General features: G+C 36.2%; 1 protein-coding gene across 2 annotated transcripts in view; it reads left to right on the top strand.

Moving 5' to 3' along the window:
* PNPLA8 (patatin like domain 8, phospholipase A2) overlaps positions 1–25,367 on the top strand; it is a 39,580-nt gene extending 14,213 nt beyond the window's left edge. For both annotated transcript variants that reach the window (XM_072401508.1, XM_072401509.1), the window contains exons 7-10: positions 793–850; positions 7,303–7,497; positions 18,341–18,536; positions 21,060–25,367. In XM_072401508.1, the coding sequence (XP_072257609.1) occupies positions 793–850; positions 7,303–7,497; positions 18,341–18,536; positions 21,060–21,334 (724 nt within the window). In that variant the 3' untranslated portion in view covers positions 21,335–25,367. The remainder of the gene's footprint in view (positions 1–792; positions 851–7,302; positions 7,498–18,340; positions 18,537–21,059) is intronic.
* The last annotated feature ends 220 nt before the right edge of the window (positions 25,368–25,587 follow it).

Below are 25,587 nucleotides of genomic sequence, written 5' to 3'. Positions count from 1 at the left end.
CCATACATAGCCATGGTTTGAAAGAAATGACCTAGTATTATGAGGAGGAAGATACTTCTATATTTTATTATTTACCAGGTTTATTCATCACTGATTTTTTGGGGAAAATGTGATGTACTGATAACTATAACAACAAAGTTGTGATGATTAAAGGGTATTTCGAACTAACTTTTGAACTAAAAAGAATAAGAAAATTTTTTAGCACATTATTATGACTCCTCAGTATGATAAATAGCTCTGTTTTACCAGATTTGTTTCAGATTAATGTTTGGGTTTTTATTAGGTTTGGCCGCAGTGTGTTAAGTTTTCTGTTGCAAAGCTGCTTGCTGCAAACTTGCTGCACTAATACAGATAATAGTTATGGTAGCCATCTCTGTAGCTCTGCATTGTTTACAACTTGAAGCTGCACTGTACAGCCCCATTCCAGGTGCTACAATTGGGTAACTGTACAGTTACACTCCAAATGTAAACACTGGAGGCAGTGAGATCAGACAGTAATCCATACTTTAATTATTACCATTGTATACAAACACATTCATCAATGTAACCATTGATGTGTTATTAAATGTAATCTGTGGTTGCAGTTTTCTGCTCTGAAAGTGCAGAAGGAAACCAAACATTATATTTTCCCCCAGGCATTTTAAGCCCTTGTGCCCCCACTGGGCCTTTGCTTTATAGTGAATTATTCCACTATGGGTCCCAGGTCTGTTCTTAGTTTGATAATATATTGCATTGTTGACATTGTATTATAATTTTATATATAATTTATGTAATGACTTCTTATTTTGGCAGAGAAAGAATGGGTTCAGACCTAATGATTGAAACAGCAAGAAACCCTCTGTGTCCCAAGGTATGTATTTCATGTTGCCAGTATTGACATCTCATTTCATTTACTGTTTTCATACATTCGTTTTGCTGTAATGATTATTGTAAATATTAGTATTATGTTATTTGAAAATATTTGCTCTCATTCTGGACATAAGAATGTAGAAATAAAAATATGTATATATAGCTGTTGGTGGAAAGTTTTGATTAAACAGGTTCATTGCCTTTGATGTTGCAGCCAGATCAAAGTGTCTTGTGTTGTCACAGCAACCACATTCTCCATTCATTACCCAAAGGAAGCATGGAAAGTAAATGTAATTGGTCATTGTAAATATTGCAGACAGTTCTGATTTCTCTTTGAAACACAAGGGTCATATAAGGTCTGTAGCAACATAAAATTTTTAATTTTAGAAGACGATTTTACAAATCAGTAGAAAGCTTTTTCTTCAAATAGAAATGTACAGTTAAAAGTCCATAGTGATGCTTTCACAATGTAGAGATCGCTCAAATTGTGACGATTCTTATATTAATCCAGTACCCAAAATTCACTTGGATAGAGTAACTGATCCCCATAAATGAAATGGCTTTACATCCCATTAATTTATTTTGTGGCTATGATCGCCGCTTTACCACAAGCAATAATGATCTTTATTGTGGTCTATAGCATTCACTGCTATCAAGTGGAGAATTGGATTTGCTGATTGCCACTTTATGAATGTGACAGTAGTAGTAAACAGTAGTCATCTTCAGGTAACTTGTAAACTGGTACTCATTTATAAAACTAGCGACTGTGTTAGCTGATCTCTATAATAATGAGACATTTACAATAGTGTGGTGCCAAAAGTAATTCCACATTGCTGCCAATCAGCATGATTTAGAGTGGATCCCATAATATCGCTAGCATCATCTCCTGCTTCGCTTTAGCCATGCAGGCTGAAATGTACCTTCTCAGTATCCCCAGCACACACTCTAAGGCTGTGCAAGGGGAATTTTAGGTGCAGATTAGGTCCTGGCTTCCTCTTTACATTTACATTTTTCTTTGATGTGTTAATCACTATAAACAGATTTTTTCAGTACATAAAGCGTGATATTTATGTACTGACTAAAAAAGAAAACCCAATTGGAAAATAGTTTTTATTCTTTGTTGTGAGATAATAAATAAGTAAATTATGCATAAACATCCCAGAGCTTAAATTTCAGCAACCTGGTCTTTGAATTAGAATCTGTACCAATTATATTGGGGGTTATAAGTCATGGGCATTCGCCTAAATAAAAATGGTTATGTTTTAATCATAATATTTAACATACATGTGTTATTCCATTCATTTTCAATGTGTTACAAGACAGTGGTACATGCCCAGGTATTTATAACATTTGGATTTAGAATTTATTTTAGAAGCTGTATTTTTTTATTCTTCTTATACGGAAAACAGTCAGGTATTGCGTGTTTCCTAGTGGTATTACATTGAGTCTGTGGGCACCAGTGCCTAGCTCTACCATGACTAGGTCTCTAGGAGCACATTATACTTAATCCGTTCCCCACAGGCACTGCTTTATAGATTTCCAGAGCTCTCCCTACAAAGTGGCAACTTGACATTTATCTGGAACCAAAAAAACTACCTGAAGAAACCTGAACTTTACCAATGGCTACCAGTGAAACATAAAGCCTACAAAGCACAAGTTTGCCCACTCTCAACCTAAGAGATTCAGACAGCCAGTCTATCGGCTCTGTTTAGTTTACCAATTGGATGCCCACATTTACGTACTGAATTTAATAAAAAAAAATTTAATACATTTAATAAAATAAAAAAAAAGCTAATATTACTGATATTGTATAAAAATGGCTTAATATGCAATCACTGGTTTTGCATTTGTTGCAAGTATTTTACTTTGTATGGAAATTGTAATAATTCCAAGCAGATATAATCAGAGAAGGTAAACCAAGGTGTTTGGCTTTATCCAGTCATAAGCATATTATTTGATTTATAAAATTAAAATGTATGTTATGGCATTAAAATAGGATTTGGACAGGAAATGTAATCTCTACCCTTTTACTTCAAAATGATCCATATGTGCGGCAATGGCTTACCATTTATATATTAGTGAATAATTAATATGTTAGATAAATTCAATCAATAGTTACTTTGTAAGGTGAGTTAAAAAGGTGAAATGTTCTTTTAAATATTAATAACTATTTCTTTGCCACTGTATAGCTACTAGCGCTGGGTCACAAATACAAAACTTCCTTGGTAAATATCATTATTATGTCACATTTCCTGCTAGACAACACGTGAGCTTAGCATAATGTCTAGGATTCTTGCTTCACATGTGTAGGAATAAAAAAAGCTGAATGAATATTTCTTCAATTTTTTTTCTTCAGAAAAGCCTTTTTGTAAGAGAAGGTTGTTTTCTAGCTTTGAAAAGCATCACTTACTCTTAAGTGGATCAATTATTCAGTTAGCATAATACAACTGTGGGCTGGGGAGTTTATTCACTGTTATGTTCTGCTTTATCAAGTGCTGATGTAATGCTGTTAGGATTCTGTAAAATACAAAGGCCACTTTATAAAATGTTGCATTGCAAAATAGTAATTCGATTGACGGAGGCAGCAGACATACTGTTTTTCTGAATGTCAGCCACACTGTGTTTACCACTGGAAAAAGAAAACGTTCTTGATGAGTCTTGCTACTGTGTTCCAAAAAATCCCATATTGAGTGAAGCTTTCCAACAGGAAATGCTGGATTATTATGTGAATTCCTCTTTGAGGCTTTGTACATTGTTAGTGCTATCGGGCAACAGTGAGAACAACCTGTTATTTAAAGTGGATCCATCATAATTTTTTAGCTTTCATATCAAAAAGATAAATCAACAGTTTTCACATATAATTATTATAGTAGAAAATTACCTTTTTCTTGCAATGAATGCATTTCCTTCAATTCTGTACATGATCTGAAGCGTAGGAAAGAAAGATCCTGTTAATTCTGGCTACCTGGAGCATTGTGGCTGTTCCAGGTATGGTGCCATTAGAGGCTATTGTACTCCTAAAGTACAACATAGCCAAAACTTTTGTAGAATAGGGTTACAACTACTATCAGTTTGTTTTTTCTTTGTATGTGTATGTTCTGCATCTCAATAATAGGGATTTATTCTTCCTGCTATCTCTCGGTCACAAAAAATAAACCAGAGCACATTTAGAGCAACATCAGAGAGTATACAGTTGTCACCAGAACAAGTGTCCTCTTCTGGAAGATGTCCTTCAACCTCTTCTGATAAACACCATTTCTTTTTGTAATTCCCATGTCCATGATAATGGTCATTGCAACAGGAAGAAGGTAAAATCTTTTCATCATGGACATGGGCAGCAATTACAACCTTAAATATTTCCACATTTTATACCAAACTAAAAAAGAACCACTCATAGTACATGTTTTTTTCCAACCCATAATATTCATACAAATAATCCAGTTACAAAGCATCAGTGTGGTTTTCCTAGATTTATCTACACAAGGTTAATTAAAATGTTTACTAAACCAGCACAAATAGTCATGTCATATGAAAGCATTGCAGGTCTATAGAAATTACTGAACCGAACCATGTAATGCTGGGGATTTTACAAGCTTTGTGTGTCCTGTTAGTATATGTAATAGTTGTGATCTACAGACAATAAAACTCAGCAGTCAGGTAGAATTCTAAAATTTGGACTGGTTTATGATAAAAAATGACAGACTGTATATTGTGTAAGCTTTTTAAAGCAGATTTAAACCCAACAACAAAAATGTAATGTTTTGCAGCTTATTAATTTTAAGGTCTGATGGCTGAATTCGTTTTTACTTTGTAGGCTAAGAACAATTTTGATCTTTTTAGAAGTGCAATGTTTTGTGAGACTAAAAGAATGAAAAAACTCAACTGTCTTGAATGAAGACATAGCACTTTTTTCACACTCAGCTAGTGTGACAGCCATAGCTTTCTCCTTATCTAGACTGGAGAAAAAAGGCACAGGCATGACAGAGACTTTAGACAAGAGACAGCAAGCTAAAATTAAAGGGAGAATGCACCCATTATAAGTACTTGTAAACTAAAATATTTTACATATTTGGGTTTAGATACAATGGTAAGCTAAAATCCGATGGATTGTGATTTTTGCAGTGCAGTTACATTTTCCTCATGTTCACAGACAGTGCACAGGGTTGAGACATGTAGATCATAAAAATTGAATAAGGGTAGTACTGACCAGTTCAGTACCACTGCCACTTGCTTTCAAATTTCGAAACATTGCTTTGTTTTGTTTTAAGAACCAGCTCAGCAATTTGGGCTGCAGAGTGGATATCAAGGTGCCAACCACTGGGAGGTGCCTGGAAGTATCTGTTCCCATCTCAACTTTCCGCTATCCCCGCCCTACCAACCCCCGACCCTGGCTCAACAACCTCTCTACACTGGCTTCCATTTCACCTTAGAATCAAATTCAAGTTCCTGTGCTTTGCCGTCAAATCCCTACACAGTTATTGTCCCACTTACATTTCTGACCTGGTAAAAAAAAGTACTACCCCAGCCGCTCTCTCCGCTCCTCCAATGACCTACTAATGACTTCCTCACTCATAACCTCATCACACGCATGGATCAAAGACTTCTCTAGAGCTGCCCCAACTCTCTGGAATAGTCTTCCTCGTCCTATTTGGCTTGCTCCTACTTTCTGCTCATTTAAAAGAGCACTCAAACCCATTTTTTCAAACTTGCCTACCCATCTTCTTCTGTCTTTTGAAACCACCACTACTTCCCACCACTACATATTCCCCCACCTACTAGATTGTAAGCTCTTCAGGGCAGGGTCTTCTCCTGTATTACTGTCTGTATTAGTCTGTCATTTGCAATCCCTATTTAATGTACAGCGCTGCGTAGTATGTTGGCGTTACATAAATCCTGTTTATTAATAATAATAATAATAATGTCTGTTTTTTGCACTATGTGCACTATAAAGGTCTAAAAATACTAAAATATATCAATGCTAAAAAAATGAAAAATGAAAGGCTAAGAAAATGAATTGATTTTGCCATTCACAGTGATTCATAATATACAGTTAGGTCCATAAGTATTTGGACAGAGACAACTTTTTTCCAATTTTGGTTCTGTACATTACCACAGTTATTTTAAATGGAACAACTCAGATGCAGTTGAATTGGAGACTTTCAGCTTTAATTCAGTGGGTTGAACAAAAAGATTGAATGAAAATGTGAGGAACTAAAGCCTTTTTCTACACATTTCATTTCAGGGGCTCAAAAGTAATTGGACAATTGACTCAAAGGCAATTTCATGGGCTGGTGTGGGAAATTCGTTCGTTATGACATTAGGCAGATAAAAGATAAAAGGCCTGGAGTTGATTTGGGGGGGTGAGGGGTGCTTGTATGTGGAAGATTTTGCTTTGAACACACAACATGCTGTCAAAGGAGCTCTCCATGGAGGTGAAACAAGCCATCCTTAAGCTGTAAAAACCGAAAAAACCCATCTGAAAAATACAATATTAGATAAAATAGACTACAATATTGGGAGTGGCAAAATCTACAGTTTGGTACATCATGAAAAAGAAACAAAAAAAAAAGTTGTCTCTGTCCAAATATGTATGGACCTAGCTATATTTTACCTGATTATTATTTACATACAAAACTTCTATGTTTGTGTATGTAGGTATTTTATGTCATTTCAGTCGCAAGAGGGCTGACAAGTCCTCTATGTGTTGGCATCAGTAAAGGAATGACAAATTTTCTATAATGAAACATCCTGAGTCCTTTTAACCCTGATGTTACCCGGCCCTTTATTTCATCTAACTGAGCAAAAAACTACTTGATCTGCTTCTGTCCCCAGCTAGAGAAACAAGGATTGAGAGCCTGAGTCTGAACCTGGAATTAATCAAATGAGAATGCATCCAAGGGGGGATTGGGAATAAATTATTATTTGTGAATAGGGAGAATTGTGAATAGTTTTTTCACCAATATTATTACCATGTAGAATTGATTAGGTGACTGCCGCCCGCATTACTTCTATCGTACCGACAGGACTTGCCAGTACAAAATTAAACAGGACTGCATTACACAAATCAACAGCAGTTCAGTAATACACATGTTCTTAGGTGCTGTAATTTCAATAGAGATTGTTCTGAAGCAGCTAAACAAATCTTATCCTTCAGCCCCTTGTAATATACTGCCAGTAGCCCAGTCTATTTATCTCTTATTACACATTACCATAATATTATGGGAATTTTCATCTAACTTGAGCCATCACTGATTTACAAGCTCCAGGCTAAATTATTTCTCTTTCTCTTGCTCTTGTTTTTTTTTACCATTTAGTTAATTAAGCTGTTCATGACATTTTGAGAATCTGCCTTCAAGAGCAAAGCATTTGTTTTATAAAATAGATCTATAGCTTCTTTAAACAATTTGTTATATTACAATGTCATTATACGCATTGTGTTTTTCTGTTTTATAGGTTGCAGCTGTGAGCGCCATCGTTAATAGAGGAATACCTCTAAAACCCTTTGTGTTCAGGAACTACAACCATTTTCCAGGTGTTAAATCACATTACATGGGTGGATGTCAATATAATCTGTGGCAAGCTATTAGAGCTTCTTCAGCAGCACCCGGGTACTTCCAGGAGTATGTACTTGGAAATGATCTGCATCAGGTAATTGTGACATCCCTCCAAAATATTTGTTGTTTTTTGTTTGTATCAATACCCCAAGTTGTTCCTTCTGCTGTGTCACAGAGGTCTGTGTGTGCAAAATTTACAGCTTTGTGCCCAAAAGGTGTTTGATAATCAAGTCAGGCACCTTTCCAACATCACATTGTTTTTTTTTTCAAGTCTGTGGTTGACCCAATCTAATAAAATTAAAGGGAAACCTGAACTGGAAAGATATGGATGCAGGTAACAGCCCTAACACTAATAAAACGCAGTACTGTAACTCATAATATTGTGCCACGTGGCTTTAGTTGCTTAGGTTGCCAAACAAAAGAGAAAAGTTTGGTTCTCTTCAGTACATCATACTATTTATTGAGAACATTTGTTCATTTAGCACTGGCAAACAAGCACTGTGTGGTGCCATTGGTGTCCTTGGAGTATTTATAACACAGTGTGTTATATTTTCTTTTTCTTTTTTTATATTCCTCTGCTAGCCTTTTTTTTTTGTTCAAGTATTTTTTCCATTCATTAGCACTTCTAATATTACATCATAGGCATAATCATGTTTTTGAGGGTTTTTTTCTTCAATTATCTTTTTTCGTTTTCAGAAAAATACAACATATCACAAAAGTACATATAACAAACATACATAACAAACATAATTTAACAATATAGGAATCAGGATCCAACAAGCATCTTGAAATAAAACCAGTTACAGGCTTGCAATGTGGTGCCTATAGTACATATTGCAATGCCCCTCAAGACTGAAAGAAAAAATGATATAAACACACCTAGCAGTGGATATAGCAATAGAGAAGGGTACTGCCAACTTGTGGATATATACATTTGAGCCACTTGTTTTGATGTACTGATTGGCCATTACAAATAGAATGAGTTCCTATTATGGTGCTCGAATTGTACACCATTTGACATTTATGCCTACCAGCCACCAATTTTTGTTATACTCAAAAGGAACCCAATGAGTTTTAATGGAAAGGACTGTGGGAGGCAGGTGCATAGTGGTAAATACACCTACCTCTGCCGCATTTATTCCAAAATACATAATTATTTCCAAGACTACAGTCAGCATAGCTGTAAAATTAGCTGATCACATCTTGTGCCTGTGCAATGGCCCTGATTTATTAAAGTTCTTCAAGGCTGGAGAGAATACACAACAGAACATTTAATTTACAACTCAAAATCATTTACAATTAAACTTCCTGGAGGTCTTCTCCTAAAGTTTTCACAGTAAGAATCTGGTGGGTGCAGTAATACAGTTATGCATTGAATTCACTTCCTATGTAGCACAGTTAATGGATTTTTAATGGTGTTTTGCTTCACCCTCTGCCTCCTAATTTGGTAATTTAATGTGATGGGTGGCCTTGGTGATCAAGGTGGTTGTGACAGGCTCTTTTGTGAACTTTGGTAAAAGGAAACTAGTTTTTTAACCCTCTATTTTGACATGTTATTTTCACTAACTATAAGCCCAAAGGTATACTTTACATTTTATATGTTAAATTTAATCTAAAAGCGTGCTCAGGTAAGAATGTTGAATTATGATTGCTAATCACATTTGTGTATGTGCTTATCTAATAAGACACTGTGAATATAACCTGCAATGGATACTAACTTAAATCAGTCAGGCAGATGTCACTCCTTTTTAGTTTAGAGCAATAATGCAAGCTGAAAACTGTTTGGTTGCCATGTGTTGCTGGCTGCAGTTGTCTTATGAAATAAACCAGATAAAATTTTATGTGAAAATAAAATGTAAGGCTGAATAAAAGATAACTGCTTGGCAACGTACAGAACTAGGTTTGGAATTCTTGCCATTTTCTTTGGTCTGTGCTTCTAAATTTTATGAGAGTAAAGGATAGTCTCATAAAATTTTAACTAATGCCTTTATAAGTCCAAGTTTCAAATAATTTTTCTACTAACAGTAACTTCATTTGTCTTACAAAATCATATATTATACGTATTTACATTAATTTTTCCCTGTATTCACACAGACCTATACTCTGTTTTTTAAACAAATTGCAAAGTATTTTGACAGACTAATAATGTGCTGCAAACAACCAATTTTCAGTCACAGGGCATAAACCCAGTGAAACTGGACTTCGGGAGCTAATAAAACTTTACACCAAACCAAGGTTAGTTGATACCTTACAAATCAGGTCCTAAAGATGACACTCGCTATTTGCTAGTCTTTTGCAGGTATACCACCTCCATGTAACACCTCCATAAAGTATACCATGGTAGAAACGGAAAGGAACAGTAATGGCTTAGAACTTGCATTTCATTATTTGCCTCCTGACTAAGGGCTTAGCCTAAAGATATTTATGTTCAGCATCTGAAATTCAAAAACAAATTTCAAGCCAGTACTTTGTATGCGTTTAGTATATCCTTTAACTTTTCTTCTGTCAATGACGATGTAAACCTATTGCAAATTCCTGATAACAGAAGATGTTTGTTAGGTAGAATGGGGAGTTTGAAAGACTGCAGTTCCTTTCTGTGTACAGGTGCTGAAAAACCACTGTCAGGCTTTTGCTCTTTGCATATGTGAACCATAATGCATCAATTGTATTCACTTTACTTCAATGTGTATATCTGCAGTTGGGTATCTGTTCTGTTCAGATGAGAGGAGGGATAGGTTAAAGCATGAATAACACTTCATTATGAATATTTAAATTCCAGTGCCAAATATGCAATGCAATTCACTACCAACATGGTTTGAAACCACATAATACTTTCCCCACCTATTTGTCTCTGCCTTAATTGTCTATTCTCTAGGTGACTCAATAGTGACTGGAAAAAGTCTCCCAAGATACAGGTCAAATTCCTAAAATGCAGGTTTTTCACTGGCTTGGTTGTTAAAATACCAGAAAAAGCATTCAGAATGTACCAAGTACTTACCTGACTCTCTCTGGGCAATTACAAACAATGGACCTGATTTATTAAATCTCTCCAAGACTGGAGAAGATAGACTATGGTTGATTCTAGATTATATCTAGTCCAGGATTGAAAACCATTGCCAAATAATACCTAATGATTTTAGGAAAACCATTCCAGGTAGAGTGACAAAAAATACAAAAACAAAGGGAGAAACAAAGAGAGATAACTTTACCAATTCTGGGTCAATGGGGAAAAAAGATTACTTGATCTAAAGCATAATGCAGAGGTAAGTATCAAGGGAAGATTAGAGGCTAGATAGATAGATAGATTGAAGGTCTGTAGAGATCCATGTTCTGCTAATCTCCCTAGGCAAAGTAGCTGTTGTGGTCAAACAAGATGGTTAATGGCTAGAGCAGTGTTTCTGAACCAGGGTTGCAGGGAACCCTAGGGATTCTTCTTAAATTGCTATGGGGAATCTGCTTCTTGGGTCAGGTAAACTAACACTAATGGTCTTTTTGGCTATTTGTAAGTATGACATTCTTCCCACTAACCACCACACTAATGTACTGTGTGCTTTCAGAACAGGGGTTTTGAGGGGTAGAGGGTTTACAGGTCAAAAACTTACTGTATCAGAAAGCTTTCATGACCTTAAGTTTGTGGTCCTCTAACAAAAAGTATTTCTTTTTCTGTAAAAGGACTTGTTTTATTTTATTTGATGTTTTATTGACTGTGATGCTATCTGCAACTCTAAGCTTTCCTTGTTTTTACATAATATGCCTAACACTCAGGTCTAACTTATCTGGTAGACTAAAATATAGTTTTAGTTTTTATGACATGACCAAAATGTACTGGTTGCTAAATGATGTCCTAAAAATAAGTTTTCTTTAAAAAATAAGACACAATTGATGCTCTAGATCAAGGGTGCCCAGTCTACGGCCCACAGGCCACATCCATCTGCCAGATCTGGCCCTCTCCTCATTCCCTCTCTGCTTGATGTCCTGCAGGAGATGGGGCACTCGCATTTTTTATGTTTCTCTATCAAGATCGTGCTGCCAGGAGAGGAAGCTGCTTGTACTGTGAGATAATCCCAGCAGCAGCATAAGAGCTGTGTCTGTGTTCATGCAGATCTGTGTTCATGCAGGTGTGCATGAACACAGACCTGTTTAAGAGCTGTGTCTGTGTTCATGCAGGTGTCATTACCCCTATGTATAAACCTTCATATCTCTTTCACTGATTGTCATAAAAATGTGAAATTTTCAGGGTAAACAGGGGACTCTAAGAGCTGCTACTAAATCAAATTTAGGTTCCCATATATGGGGTCACAAGCATAAAAACCCGACAACAATCAGGGATATTTTCACATTAAGTGAGGCTATTTCAAGACCCTTTCAGGTCCCTAAATTGAGTCTGTATGTTGGGGACCCCCTGGGGGTCACTTTTTTTGGCAATGCACATTAGGGTACTGACAATTGTCTGTGCGCTGTGGTGTCCCTAAAGTTCACAAAACTTCAAGCCTGCGTTCAGGTTGGTGGTAAGGTTGTGGTGCAGTTACCCCATCGTCATGCCACGGAACCCTGGCTCAGGGCAGACGCTCAGTACCGCTCACTGCCCCCTGGAGTCAAATCGTCAGACGCTGCTGTGCAAGGGGCTGAGTGGCTGACGAGCTTCCTGTAACACATAGCGGGACATTTACTTTCTGTGAACCCCAATTTCTCTGGAAATTGGAGAGATGTCGGCAACTGAAAATGAGGTAGTCAGTAGGAAACGTCTTTTGTCCATCCCTTCCCTATTAAGATGTTATACACATATCATACCTATCCACTTACTCTCTATGAACCCCAATTTCTCTGTAAAAAAGGGGAAATTAAATTGCAAGTGGGGGACTTTTGTGGATAACTCCTTCTAAAACCACTACGGCGACCCCACAAGATGCAAAAAACTATACCTGTCATACCGTGCTACCCTGTCGCACTTAGCTGGCCACTTACCTTCTGTAAACCCTAATTTCCCAGGAATGGGGAGATGCAGCGCCCTGAGGATGTAGTAGTAGGTACATTTCCTCCTTGGCTATCTGTCACATAAATTGTATTTCTCTGGAAGTATCCATTGCAGAGATTCTTGATTTGTCATCTCTTCTACTTGGTACATGTACGTTACAGTAACAAAACATTTCAATTTAATTTCATTTTAAAATAAAACTATTCTAGTTTTAATCATACATCCTTATTGTTTGTTTGCATTGTGGCCTGTGAGTTTTATCCCAATGTCAACAGTGGCCCGCAGATGAAAAAAGTTTGGGGCACCACTGTTCTAGATAAAGAATCATACAACATTGAAACCAAACTCAAGTCACGTCAGCCGGCCTACTGCAAGTGGTTTGATCTGCTAAAAACTTTACATTGATGCGATCACTAAAATATAAATCTTTATACCTAAGGTCTATTTAGAGTTAACAAAAGTTTATTAGAAACACATTTTAAAAAAAAATGCTTTGCTTTTTTTATCAGACATTATTTGCAGATTAAAGAACACACAGAACTTTATATTGCTACTTTGCATTTCTTTTGAATCACATCCCTGCAGTGTTTGTACATACAGTTCTGACTGTATTCAGAAGAAATACAAAGTATTAATATCTAGTACAGTGTGCTCCTGCTACCATTCTGACAGCTAGCCATCAGTTGCTAACTTGATTGCTTAGCACCCTTACCATTCTGTTGAATCTGGGAAGTAGTGAAGGGCCATAATGTAGTTTATTTTCATTTTTTTATTTTGTAATTTCATCATCTAAATATACATTCATTATATCTTCAGAATATATCTATATATATGTTTATATCTTTAGATGGTTGGTGGTTATGGGTCACTAGCCATCAAATCAAATATTTTTAGGATCATGTCTTTTTAAAAAATTAAATAGACTTAGGCATAATTTCGGATAATCAAGCAGTGTTTGGGGAATGTAAAAATGACCTTTCTGAAACATTAAATCTTGGGTGTATATAGGAAAGGGTAAGAATTAAATTTGAATATTCCAATGTTCTAGAAAAAGACATTTTTTGGGGGCAAAAGGTAAACCATTTGTAACATAAAAAGAGTTGAAACTGATAAAGGGTGATTACCACATTTTGGAAAATGGTAATGATCAAACTATTTTATTTGTTGTATATAGAAAATATTCACAAGCCAGCCCAGGCAACGTGTCTCATATAATATGGCTGACTACCTAAATCTGTTATTTCCTTATAACATGAACATTGGTCAATATCTGTCAATAATGAACTCTTTGCTGGTGCAGGAAAGTTATCAGACATTTCTTTGGACCTTCTATAGTCTGTTGACTGTCCATTTACAAGCGCAGAATTTATTGGAAAAGCTTTTTAGTTATTTGGCAGGTTAATGTACAAACAAACCATTCTAGCCATCTCCTCTCTTTTTATTATTGATTGCTCAGTATCCTTTAGTCAAAATATTCAGCGTGGGCGTACAAATACATGCTGTGCTGAAAAGCCTTTCTCCCATGTGATGTAAGACTTGTCCACTGAGAGGCTGGCATCTTTTAAGAATAAATACAGCTTTCAGCATGATTATAGTTTGCTGGTAGCTTGACAATGAGAGATTATTAACGTAATGTGTTTTAAATTCAAAACGCAAACACGTTAACAGCTGTGACTTACTTAACATTCCCTGCTTGTACAAAATAATATTTGCAATCATATTTTTGTACTTTGTTCACACAGCACATGCTGTTAGATTCAAAACATTTGATGCTTGGTAAATTGGGAACAGAAGCCATCATGTTTTGTGTAAATAGGGCTTGTTACATAAACGTTGGCCTATTTATTCCAGCCATTAGCAATAATTTAATTTTCAGAACTCTAGTTTCCAGGTACCTTGGTAAACTTGCTAAGAATCCTTTTTTTCCTCCATGGCCGAATTTAACATCCCCTATGTATCCATCACTGCTGTAGTAAAATGATACTTCTCAGCATGAATCACCGGTTAATAATTTATGATGCTCGCTCAAGGTTCTCTTCAAAAGAATCGAAAAGGGGGAACCTGGTCCATGGGGGGGGGGGGGGGGATCAAAAGAGGGCATATTCAAGCATCGAAAATGCTCATTGTCACTTTTGATTTGAGTTGGATAGTGAAATCCAACAAATTAGTTCACCTAGAAATGGTATTTAACGTAAGGGGAAAAGTTATATTAAAATTATCACAGAATTGTCTTTTATCTAGGCAAAATAGTAGAAATTATCTATTAAAAAGCAAGCCTAATAAAACCAATGGCTGCTCAGACATATACAGTTAGGTCCATCAAAATTTGGAGAGGGACAATTTTTTTCTAATTTTGGTTCTGTACATTATTCAGTGGGTTGAACAAAAAGATTGCATAAAAATGTGAGGAACTAATGCCTTATTTTTTTTTTACACAATCACTTCATTTCAGGGGCACAGAAGTAATTGGACAATTGACTCAAGGCTATTTCATGAGCTGGTGTGGGCAATTCCTTGATGTCATTATCAATTAAGCAAATAAAAGTCTTGGAGTTGATTTGAGGGGGGTGGGGATGCTGGTATGTGGAAGATTTTGCTGTGAAAAAATAACCGTCAAGGAGCTCCCCGTGCAGTTGAAACAAGCCATCCAAGCTGCAAAAACAGAAAAAAAACATCTGAGAAATTGCCACAATATTAGGAGTGGCAAAATCTATAGTAAGAAACAAAGAACAAGAAAGAAACAAAGCACTGGTGAACTCCACAACGCCAAAAAACCTGGACGTCAACGGAAGACAACAGTGGTGGATGATCTCAGAATCTTTTACATCGTGAAGAGAAACCCCTTCACAACAGGCAACCAAGTGAACAACACTCACCAGGACGTAGAGGTATGGATATCCAAGTCTACCATAAAGAGAAGACTGCATGAAAGTAAATACAGAGGGTGCACTGCAAGGTGCAAGCAGCTCATAAGCCTCAAGAATAGAAAGGCTAGATTGGACTTTGCTCAAAAACATCTAAAAAAGCCAGCACAGTTCTGGAAAAACATTCTTTGGACAAATAAAACCAAGATCAACCTTTACCAGAATGATGGCAAGAAAAAAGTATGGAGAAGGCGTGGAACAGCTCATGATCCAAAGCATACCACATCATCTGTAAAACATGGCGGACGCAGTGTGATGGCTTGGGCGTGCATGGCTGCCAGTGGCACTGGGACACTAGTGTTTATCGATGATGTGACACAGGACAGAAGCAGCTGAATGAATTCTGAGGTGTTCAGAGACATGCTGTCTGCACAAATCCAGCTAAATGCAGTCACATTGATTGGGAGGCGTTTCATAATACAGATGGACAATGACCCAAAACATACAGCCAAAGCAACCCACAAGTTTATTAAAGCAAAGAAGTGGAATATTCTTGAATGGCCAAGTCACCTGATGTGAACCCAATTGAGCATGCATTTCACTTGTTGAAGACTAAACTTCAGACAGAAAGGCCCACAAACAAACAGAAACCGAAAGCCGCTGCAGTAAAGGCCTGGCAGAGCATTAAAAAGAAGGAAACCCAGCATCTGGTGATGTCCATGAGTTAAAGACTACAGGCTGTCATTGCCAGCAAAGGGTTTTCAACCAAGTATTAGAAATTCACTTTTTTTTTCAGCTTTTTAATTTGTCCAATTACTTTTGAGCCCCTGAAATGAAGTGATTGTGTTAAAAAAAAAAAGTCTTTAGTTCCTCACATTCCTATGCAATCTTTTCTTTCAACCGACTGAATTAAAGCTGAAAGTCTGCAGTTCAACTCCATCTGAGTTGTTTTATTTAAAATTAATTGTGGTAATGTACAGAACCTAAAAGTTGTCTCTGTCCAAATATTTATGCACCTAACTGTAAATGCGTGAGAAAGGAAATGTAGAACACTTGGCTAGTGTAACTTCTCCCTTGTCTCATTCTCTTAGAGTAAATAATTAATGAAACCTTATTGTTGGCTTGGATAAATAGTTCTGCTATTTTATGGATTCCCACACTCATTGTTTTGTAAAAAAAAGTCTGCCTGCAATGACATAATAACATTTAGGAGCCGCAAATGCTGTTCTTTTGAAAATGCCTGTCACTGGCTCAAAATCTCTGAATAATTCACCTGTAACAAGCATAAAACAAATCAACATTAGCAAAAAGAAGGTCTGTGATTTACAGCGTCATTCAAATTGCCTGGCATTTTCACACTTGTTTGACTATAAAATTTTGCCATACATTGGATTACAGAACCTGATACCAAGACACATTCAAGAACTGAAAGTGCAAATAAAAACAACTGAATAGCTTTTCCTATTTACTTTCTGGCCTCTCCCCTCTGTCAGCTGACCCAAGAGCCGGTAATAGGTGGACAGAGATTGGGAAACAATGGATGGTGACAGTGCATCCTAACCATGTTGTGGAGCTCGCCTTACCATATTGCAAAATTGCTTGCATCTGTGCAATTTACTAAACAGATCTCGTTACTCAACAGGGACAAATATCACCTTGCGTCCCCTAAATCCTTTTTACATCGATCCTGTACAACGCTCAGAGACGGGATAGTCAGACATAACTAATGATTTGATCTTGGTGTACATTGTACATTGTTAGTTTTACTGTCTCATGTATTATTATTATTACTTTCTATTAATAATAAACAGCATTTATGTAGCGCCAACATATTATCCAGCGCTGTACATAAATAGGGGTTGCAAATGACAAAAGAATACATACAGTGACAGAGGAGAAGAGGACTCTGTCATGAAGAGTTTACAATCTAGAAGGTGGGGTAAGTAACCCACAATAGGAGAGGAGATATGTAATGGTGGAAAGTAGTGACGGTTTCAAAAGACAAAAGAACACGGATAGGTGAGTTTGAAAAAATGGGTTTTTGAGTGCTCTTTTAAATGAGCAGAAAGTTGGAGCAAGCTGCTCCTGCTCCTTTTTTCTTTTTTATGTATGACTTTATGTTCAGTAGTTATTAGGGTTAAAAACTATTTCCCGAATTCTCAAAGGCAGTTGGCTCAAAATTTTGCTGCATTAGCCTTTTGTAATTATCCTATCACATCAATGTTTTTACATTTATTACCTCATGTAGCAAAATATTCATTCTAAAGGTTTGCTAACATCTGCAGTGTTGGGCTTTGTTTCTCAACACAGATCTAATATACTAACAAGGCAAAAAGCTTTATTTTTAATTATTTCACTTTACACCAATGCTCTGCATTAGGCTATGTTCAGAATGCTGATGGGAACAAGCCATGTAACTCCCAGTGGCTGGCACCTCCTAAAGAACCAGCGTTTGAACAATTTGCAAGCAAGTTTTAGCAGGTGGTACTGAACCACTCGTTGCTGCCCCCATTAAATGAATTGGAAGCAATTCTATTTCCACAGCTAGGTTCAGCCAGCTGAACCTACACCTTACATTCTGGGTTTATATTTTTTGTACCATTGCCCATGTTGCCATTTTTTCTGCTGAAATGTATCTTTAAGCTAGTCATACGCCAAAGAAATGTGTTTGTTCCCAATAGTCCTAAACATAGAAAAACCTTTTCTCATCCTACATCAACATCCATTATTTATAGTATGTTGGGAAAACTCAACATAGATTGGGTGTAATCTGTGATGCCGATGTTTCAGATCCTTTAGTCTGTACAGAATGTGTCACCTAATAATTGAGCCTGATACACTTTGACATTATTCTACAATAAACACAGTATTGTGAATAATACTGTGAGACACAGACCGTTTTGATTTTTTTTTTACTAATCTTTAACCAATATGCATCCAGTAATGTAAGATGTCCTAATATGTAAGTTTATATTGGGTTAGTACCCAAGATATTACAGAATCACTGAATCATAGCAGCCAGCATGTTAATAGGGAGAGGCAAAAGATTTCTTTTAACACAGGAACTTATTCCTGTTTTTATCTTTATGTTTTTACAGGATGGAGGATTACTTATTAACAATCCATGTGCACTAGCCATTCATGAATGTAAGTGTCTGTGGCCGGGTGTTCCACTTGAGTGTGTGGTCTCTCTTGGCACAGGACGATATGAAGGTGTTGGGAAGAGCACAGCAACACACACAAGTCTGAAAGCCAAACTGACCAATGTGATCAGCAGCGCCACTGATACAGAAGGTGAGCATTTATTTCTTTTTATTATCAAAGCATTACTGATATTCTAGGATGCAGCAGTTTGTAGAAATATTTTGGGCTGTGATTATGTTATTTCATAACCCAATTATATTGGCTCTGTTGACTGCTTATTTTACAGCTGGTAAAACCTAAGTTTAAGAATATAGACAAATCATTTAGGTTGGCACATTGATGGAGGAGTTCACTGACACTAACACTGGGAAATTCACCTGGACAATCTGTTGGTCCTATTTGCCAAGTGATATTTGACTGCATTGGCCTGACAATGTCTCACTTACATTCATTCACTTATAATAATTTAGGGGCTCTCTGTAAGCAGCTGTTGAATGTCACAAAAACAGTAATGTATGAAACCCTTTTCAAGCTAGCAGTACTTCAGTACAGAATAATTGATGCTATGTTGCTATAAGCTTGCATGCCCCTTAGCATTTTATAGGGCTTCCCCCCAAAAAAACAAGAGTGCTATTCACTATTCATCTATTTTCCAGAATGGTGTGCTAGCAAAAGGGTGTTATATGTGACCTTCTGGCCCCTTCCTTATTGGGTTTCTTCATTCCTGGTGAACTAGTTTTAGAGGACTCCCTGCAGTTCACCCTATATGAGGATATGAAAATGTAAATTTTTAAGGAAAGAGGAAGGTAATATGGTTTTTTACGTGCTAAAAAGTTACGTCCTAACTTTGGTTGCAGTACAAAATACAATAATTTGAAAGTTCTAGCATTTGTTTTATCTGCAGCCACATTAAGTGAAGGTTAAAGTGTATGTGCAGGGAAGGTAACATTTAACCTTTTTAAATGCCTTCTCCTGGTAAAGTAATTAAAGTTGCCAAATGTCATAATAATGTATAATTGTGCAAGTATCCACTATTTTTACCTATGAATATGATGAACCTTGCCCAAAATATTTTAGATCAGTGTTGAGTGAACTGTTCATCAAACCTTTTGAAATCTACATATAAATCTGTTAAGATATTTTAGAGGTGTTATTTAAACATTTAGAGCTCAATGGCAGCAAGGTGCCTCAGAGGTAAGTGCTCTGGCCTTTGCAGCGATAGGTCACAGGTTTGTATCCTGGCCAAAACACTATCTGCAAGGAGTTTGCAGGTTCTCCCTTTGTTTGTGTGAGTTTCTTTGGGTACACTGGTTTACTCCTACAATCCAAAAAACATGCAGTTAAGTTCCCTCAAAAATTGTCCGTAGACTGTATTAATGACATATGACTATTGTAAGAACATTAGATTGCGAGCTCCTTTGAGGGACAGCTAATGACATGACTATGCACTTTGTACAGCGCTGCGTAATATGTCGGTGCTATATAAATACTGTGTAACAATATTTAGTACACTGTGCAATGTTGTTAACATTATTGATTGCTTAAGTGCATACCCTGCCAATAATAATTTTATTAACAATAAAATCCTATCACATATAAAATGTGGTTAATGCAGAAAGTCACTGACATTTAAATGGCGTCATATAATGAGCATGGTCATATCCAGGCATAGTTTTTTTAGTGGATTCCATTGTGACTGTTTCAGTGTTTCAGGCTAACAATAGGAGTGATGTTGAGGCTATTTTTAATCTGCTGATGTTGTCCTATCCTGCCGACTCAGCATATTCACAAGTTGAGAGAATTGCAGTTCTGAGCATGGCCAATATTTAATTCGGCTGTAACCCTAGTCTAGTACGCATTGCAGAGCTGATTCAGGACTCTGCACTTTTTTCCCCATAATAGTGTCCCATAAACAGCATAGCACCAGAGGAATTATAACATATAAAAGTATATGTTTTATGCCTTGGAGAAGAGTGCAGACAGAACTATAATGATGATTGATATGCTAAAATTGTCTGAATATAACCAGGGCCCTCCCAAACCAGACTAAATGCAAGTGAATGAGGTAGAACTGAGAAATCCAGCTGTAAGATAACCTGACACTATCAGGGGGAAAGGGGGGGGGGGGTGTATTGTAGTGCTAATGTATCTTCTACCCTGGGGTAACAACAAAGTTCCTCTAAAGATACAATACGCTAAGCTTGAAGTGATTGAACTACCACATGTAAGCTGTAATATCTTAGATTTTTGTTTTTCAGTTTAGATATGCTTCAACCATGTTAATGAAAAATATAATGATAATGTTTTGCAAGGGATTTTCAGACAAAATGTTAATGAAACATTTTTGTGTTTTCTGTATTTCATAGCAGATCCTCATTTTTTAATTGTAGTTTTAGTTGTGTATTTTTATTCTAATATGTATTAGCCTTGTTTGGCTTTGTGTGTGTTAAAAAACTGAAGGCCATTATCAGTGATGACCAATGGGTTTTGAATGCCTATTCTGCCCTGTGGTAAAAAAAAAGAAAAAAAGACAGCTGGGTGTCTGCCTGTTATAGAATTGTCTGTACTTCTTCACTTTATTATTTTCATGTACCCTGCCTATTTCCATGTTACCTCTATGTAAAGCATGGTTGCTGATGCTGACATTAATGTTTTGTTTCTCAATAACGGCAGAGGTTCACAAAATGTTGGATGCCATGTTGCTACCAGACACCTACTTTCGTTTCAATCCAGTCATGAATGAAGATATACAACTGGATGAAAACCGCAAGGAAAAGCTCAATCAACTACTGCTAGATGGCCAGCATTATCTAGAGCGTAACGAAGAGAAACTTAAAAAAGCTGCCAAGGTGCTAAAACAAGAAAGAAAAACTTTTCAGTACATATGTGACTGGGCTAAGCTAAAATCAAGAATGTGTGACAGACTGCCACTCTTCTCTAAGCTGTAAAATTTTATCCATAACAAAGATGTTTGTCACAGATCTTACTCCTTATATCTGTGTGTGAACAGCACTAACCCAATAGGGTCTGTAATGTATACCACATACTTGTGGTTTACATAATCGCTGGTAGCCACAAGCTAAAAGGATCATTAGGCAAATCTCTGTTATTGCTGGAGTTTTCAGATTTCATTGAGTCTAGGAAGGAAGGGATATTAATACATAATGCACATTCTCCATAGCTGGACACTATTTCAGGCAAAATAGGTGTATATATTGTAAATACTATCTGACTTTTATTATATTTTTATTGATCTACTGGACTCGTGCAGCTTTATACATGATTATTTATTTAAAACCTGTTATCGATTCCTTTATGTTTGTGTTGTTCGTTTGGATAATTATCAAGCAGAAGCACATTCTTGGAAATTCCGTCCTCACTTTTACTACTACTAAGCCGAAAGTGGGGAGAGAGACTTGAAGAATCCATCCTAAACCCGGCCTACCTTGTACTAGAAAAGAACTGTAAATTGTTAATCATATTATGCATTTGGGATTTTATACAAATTGTATAAAAATGTAGATTCAGCTCCAGGTCATTCCTTGTCAATTAGTTTGTACCACACAAAAGGAGCTGTCCAGTCTACTTGTGTTGGAAAGTTCTCACTTACTTGGGAGTCATCTGTATTGTGCTTAGGACAATGGCTGGCTCTTGTGTAAATCCTAATTCTTTATATGTCTGTATCTTTTGATTCTACTGCTTATAATCTTTTTCATGCTTACGAAATCAAATTGCAGTCACATTTATTTGATAATGGTCCTGTTCTAATACCTATATTTTTGTATGCTGCCCAAAATGTTTTTTTTTTTTTTAAAACTATGCATGCCATTGTTTCAAACAGATAACATGAAAACACACAAAGATGTACATTAGAACAAATTGTGTGCGTCACCTGCATTCGTTCTCAGCTTCCTGTTATATAACATTGACCCAAGTTATCTGCAGGACGGTAATATTGTGCTTTATCCCCAGTAATGCAGTGACTGAAGTCTAAGTAGCTGCTGTGAAATACAGTCCTTCATGCATTGCATTTTTGCCTTTGGAATAAACCTGCTTTTTGCTGTGTTGGGTTGATAGGGGGCTGAGCAGTATTTTTTATAGAGTTTTCCTTTAAAAATTAAACTTGTAACTGTATTTTACATTTTGCCCATCTGCTTTGGTTCAGCTTAATGTACCAATAAATCTCATACTATTACATGCAATGGAATATTTCTCACCAACAAAGTATTACTATATGACTGAATATTTAAGTTCTGACATAATCTTGTTTTTTAAATGCCTTTTTTGTTTGCAAAAATATAAGGAATAACATATAATTTTTTGATTTACTGTTTTACAATCTCTCCATGTGCTGGAAAAATAAATATTCCTGTATTTCACTGGCCAGTGATATAGAATTTAAAGCTAGACCATTGTATTGTGTAAAATTAAAAAAATATTTTTATATACTGTATATCTTTAGTTTGACGAATATTACAAAAAGAGTCACCACTAATATACTACCCCTATTACTAGTAAGTTGGGGTTCTGCATAAAATGTGAATAAAACTGAATGCATTCATTTGCATATCATTTAGGCTGGGCTAACAATTGTACAAGGACAACTATTACATGTGTAAACTGGGAAATTGTATTGTTTTTTTAGAATAGAATATATATTGTCAAGTTGAATTTGATGGCAGCAACACATTGGACAGCAGCCAGCATAGTCTGGAAAAATGATGAAGAAATAAAAATTACCTGATGGGATATCTCACAGCAAATTAGGTAAATTGGCAACAGGTCAGAGAGGCTTTACTCTCAAAATTAAAGATGGAGGGGGATGCAGTGTACAACACTTTGTTTTAAATAGTGCATATAGTGTAACAATTTAGGAATAATGTAAACATTGCAAAGAACTTGATAATTACATTATCTATGGTACATATTATGATTTGAATTTCTGCACACAAGAGACAAGGCTAGAAACTCATATGGCAACAATCGTTGGGGTTTTCAGGCAGCACTGCATATAAAACAAACTCAATTCTATAGTGGAAATCACTGCAAGTTCTCTGGAACATTACTGAAGAAAATGTGTCTGTGAGCAGTGTTCTTCTTTGCTTTTACTATAGTAAGGTACAAATCTAATTTTCAAAAAAAGAAAGCATATATAAACTTGATCCAGAAACACCACTTCCTACTTTCTGGACCGAAGCTGACAATGTCATTGTTGGGGAATGCCTTTCTCATTTCAGTAAGACCATTGTAAATCTCATTCTGCATGTATGACAGCATGGCTCTGTAGTGAAAGAATGTTAAACTTCCCTCCAAAATAGACCTGTATCTTTCCAAAAACATAAAGTTTACACTGATGAGCAGCTGAAAACCTATATCAGACAAGAATGGAACATGTAATTTTAAAAACTACAGCAATTTTTCTTTACAATTCCCAAATGTTTAGTGTTGGTAAAGTTGTTGTTTAGTGTTGAGTAAAAACAGTAGTAAACACGCCTCTTTTGAAAGGTATTGCTGGCATTAATGTGAAAATGAAAATATACTTTTTATGAATCAAAACATTTCAGATTTACCATTTTATAAGTTAGATTTGTACATCTTTCAAGTACGCATAATGTATAAATGACTTGCAAATCATTGCAATGTGTTTTATCACTTTATATTTTATGCAGCATGCCAACTTTTCTGGAAACAGGAAGATTGACATCCTCTAATAATCTGAAAATAATGATCTAGGGTTTTTAATAAAGACTTTGTTAATGTCTAGAATATAGCTTGCCTAATTGTTTGCTTGAACTTTTATGTTATTTTATTAGCACTTTTTGTTATCTCTAAAGCAACAAAATATTGACTCATTGTCCTACCACTCCACTGTAACATGTAACCTACAAATGGCACTGCAGTTGAGTTAAACCTGCCAGACACTGAATTCTTTAAAATGTAAAAAGTGGAACTAAACTCCAAAAAATATAAAACTGGGACCACACAGGGTTTTTTTTGGAGAAGGGGTGGGCAATGACAGCCCCCGCTTCTCTTTTAACATTCACCTAGAGGTGCCTTCCCTACTCAGACCCTGTGATGGGAAAGGTAATCTATAGCAAAGAAAGGTCTGGTCCCCATGTGTTGTGCGGCAAGGCTACCACTCAGAACTGGATACAGAGCTCTAACATGTATATTGGATTTGTGTATTTTTTTTAGGTGTCTAGCCAAAGTATTGAAAAATTTTTCCATGTACTATATTTTATGAATTTGCCTTCGAATATTTTATCCCTATAATTATCGGCTATTTTAATATTTATAATAAAAATGTGACCCTTTTTCAGTTTGTAAAGCACAATTGTGATTTTCTTGCTTTGACTCTTCTAGATCTCATATATAGAATCTATATCCATCAGTCTATGCAGGCATTAAATACTGCTGCCAGTTAAGCTTCACTGCCATTGAAAAGAAAACTTATAAATGCCTCCATTGCTATTGTTGTACATGTTAAAATGTCAAATTCATGGTTTATCTATCCAGCTCCTTAATCCTTGTCAGCATCCAAGTTTTTGTTTTACATGAAGAAGGGAGAGGGGACAAGGAGCAGAAGGCATCCTCCTGCTGAGTTTGTGTGGTAATGCCTAGCATGACGAAGAGGGTACCATACACAGATAGCCTCAGCACTAGGTTAAGACAACGTCAGTATTCTCAAAATATCCAACATGGTTGATGTCTGTTTTCCCCTGGCTTTCTTGGTTTAAAGGTTGCAGTACCTGTAAGGGTCATAAAATCAATCACCGGATGACAATCAAGTTATGTACATTCCAACCCTAACGCAGTTTACTAAAGTCACAACTTAAAAAAAGTAGATAAAGTATAGCCTTTTTGTAACCAAATTTTCATTGGCTTTTTTTGCTGGTTGTCCTTGACATATTTCTATAGCTGTGTAAATTCTTAATATAAAGTATTTCCCATGTGTAATAAAATTCAACCTGGTTTACTAGATGTGTGTGTGTTTTAAACATTACTTTTTGTTGTGTTTTAGTTCTTAGCTGTGCTGCCTTTTGATTAGCAAAAATAAATGTTATTTTAGTGTTGCATATAGGATAAATAAATAGATTAGAGCAAGTCGGTTTGGGAAGGATTGTGAGCATCCCTGTCTTGCTCAATTCCAAACCCAAATAATTTTGTCAAGGTTTAAAATGATTTCCAGACACTAAAGCTA

The sequence above is a fragment of the Pyxicephalus adspersus genome, chromosome 2 (assembly GCF_032062135.1).
Source record: "Pyxicephalus adspersus chromosome 2, UCB_Pads_2.0, whole genome shotgun sequence".
NCBI lineage: Eukaryota > Metazoa > Chordata > Amphibia > Anura > Pyxicephalidae > Pyxicephalus > Pyxicephalus adspersus.
Note: the sequence above shows the minus strand (reverse complement) of the source record. Positions and strands in the feature narration are given on the sequence as shown.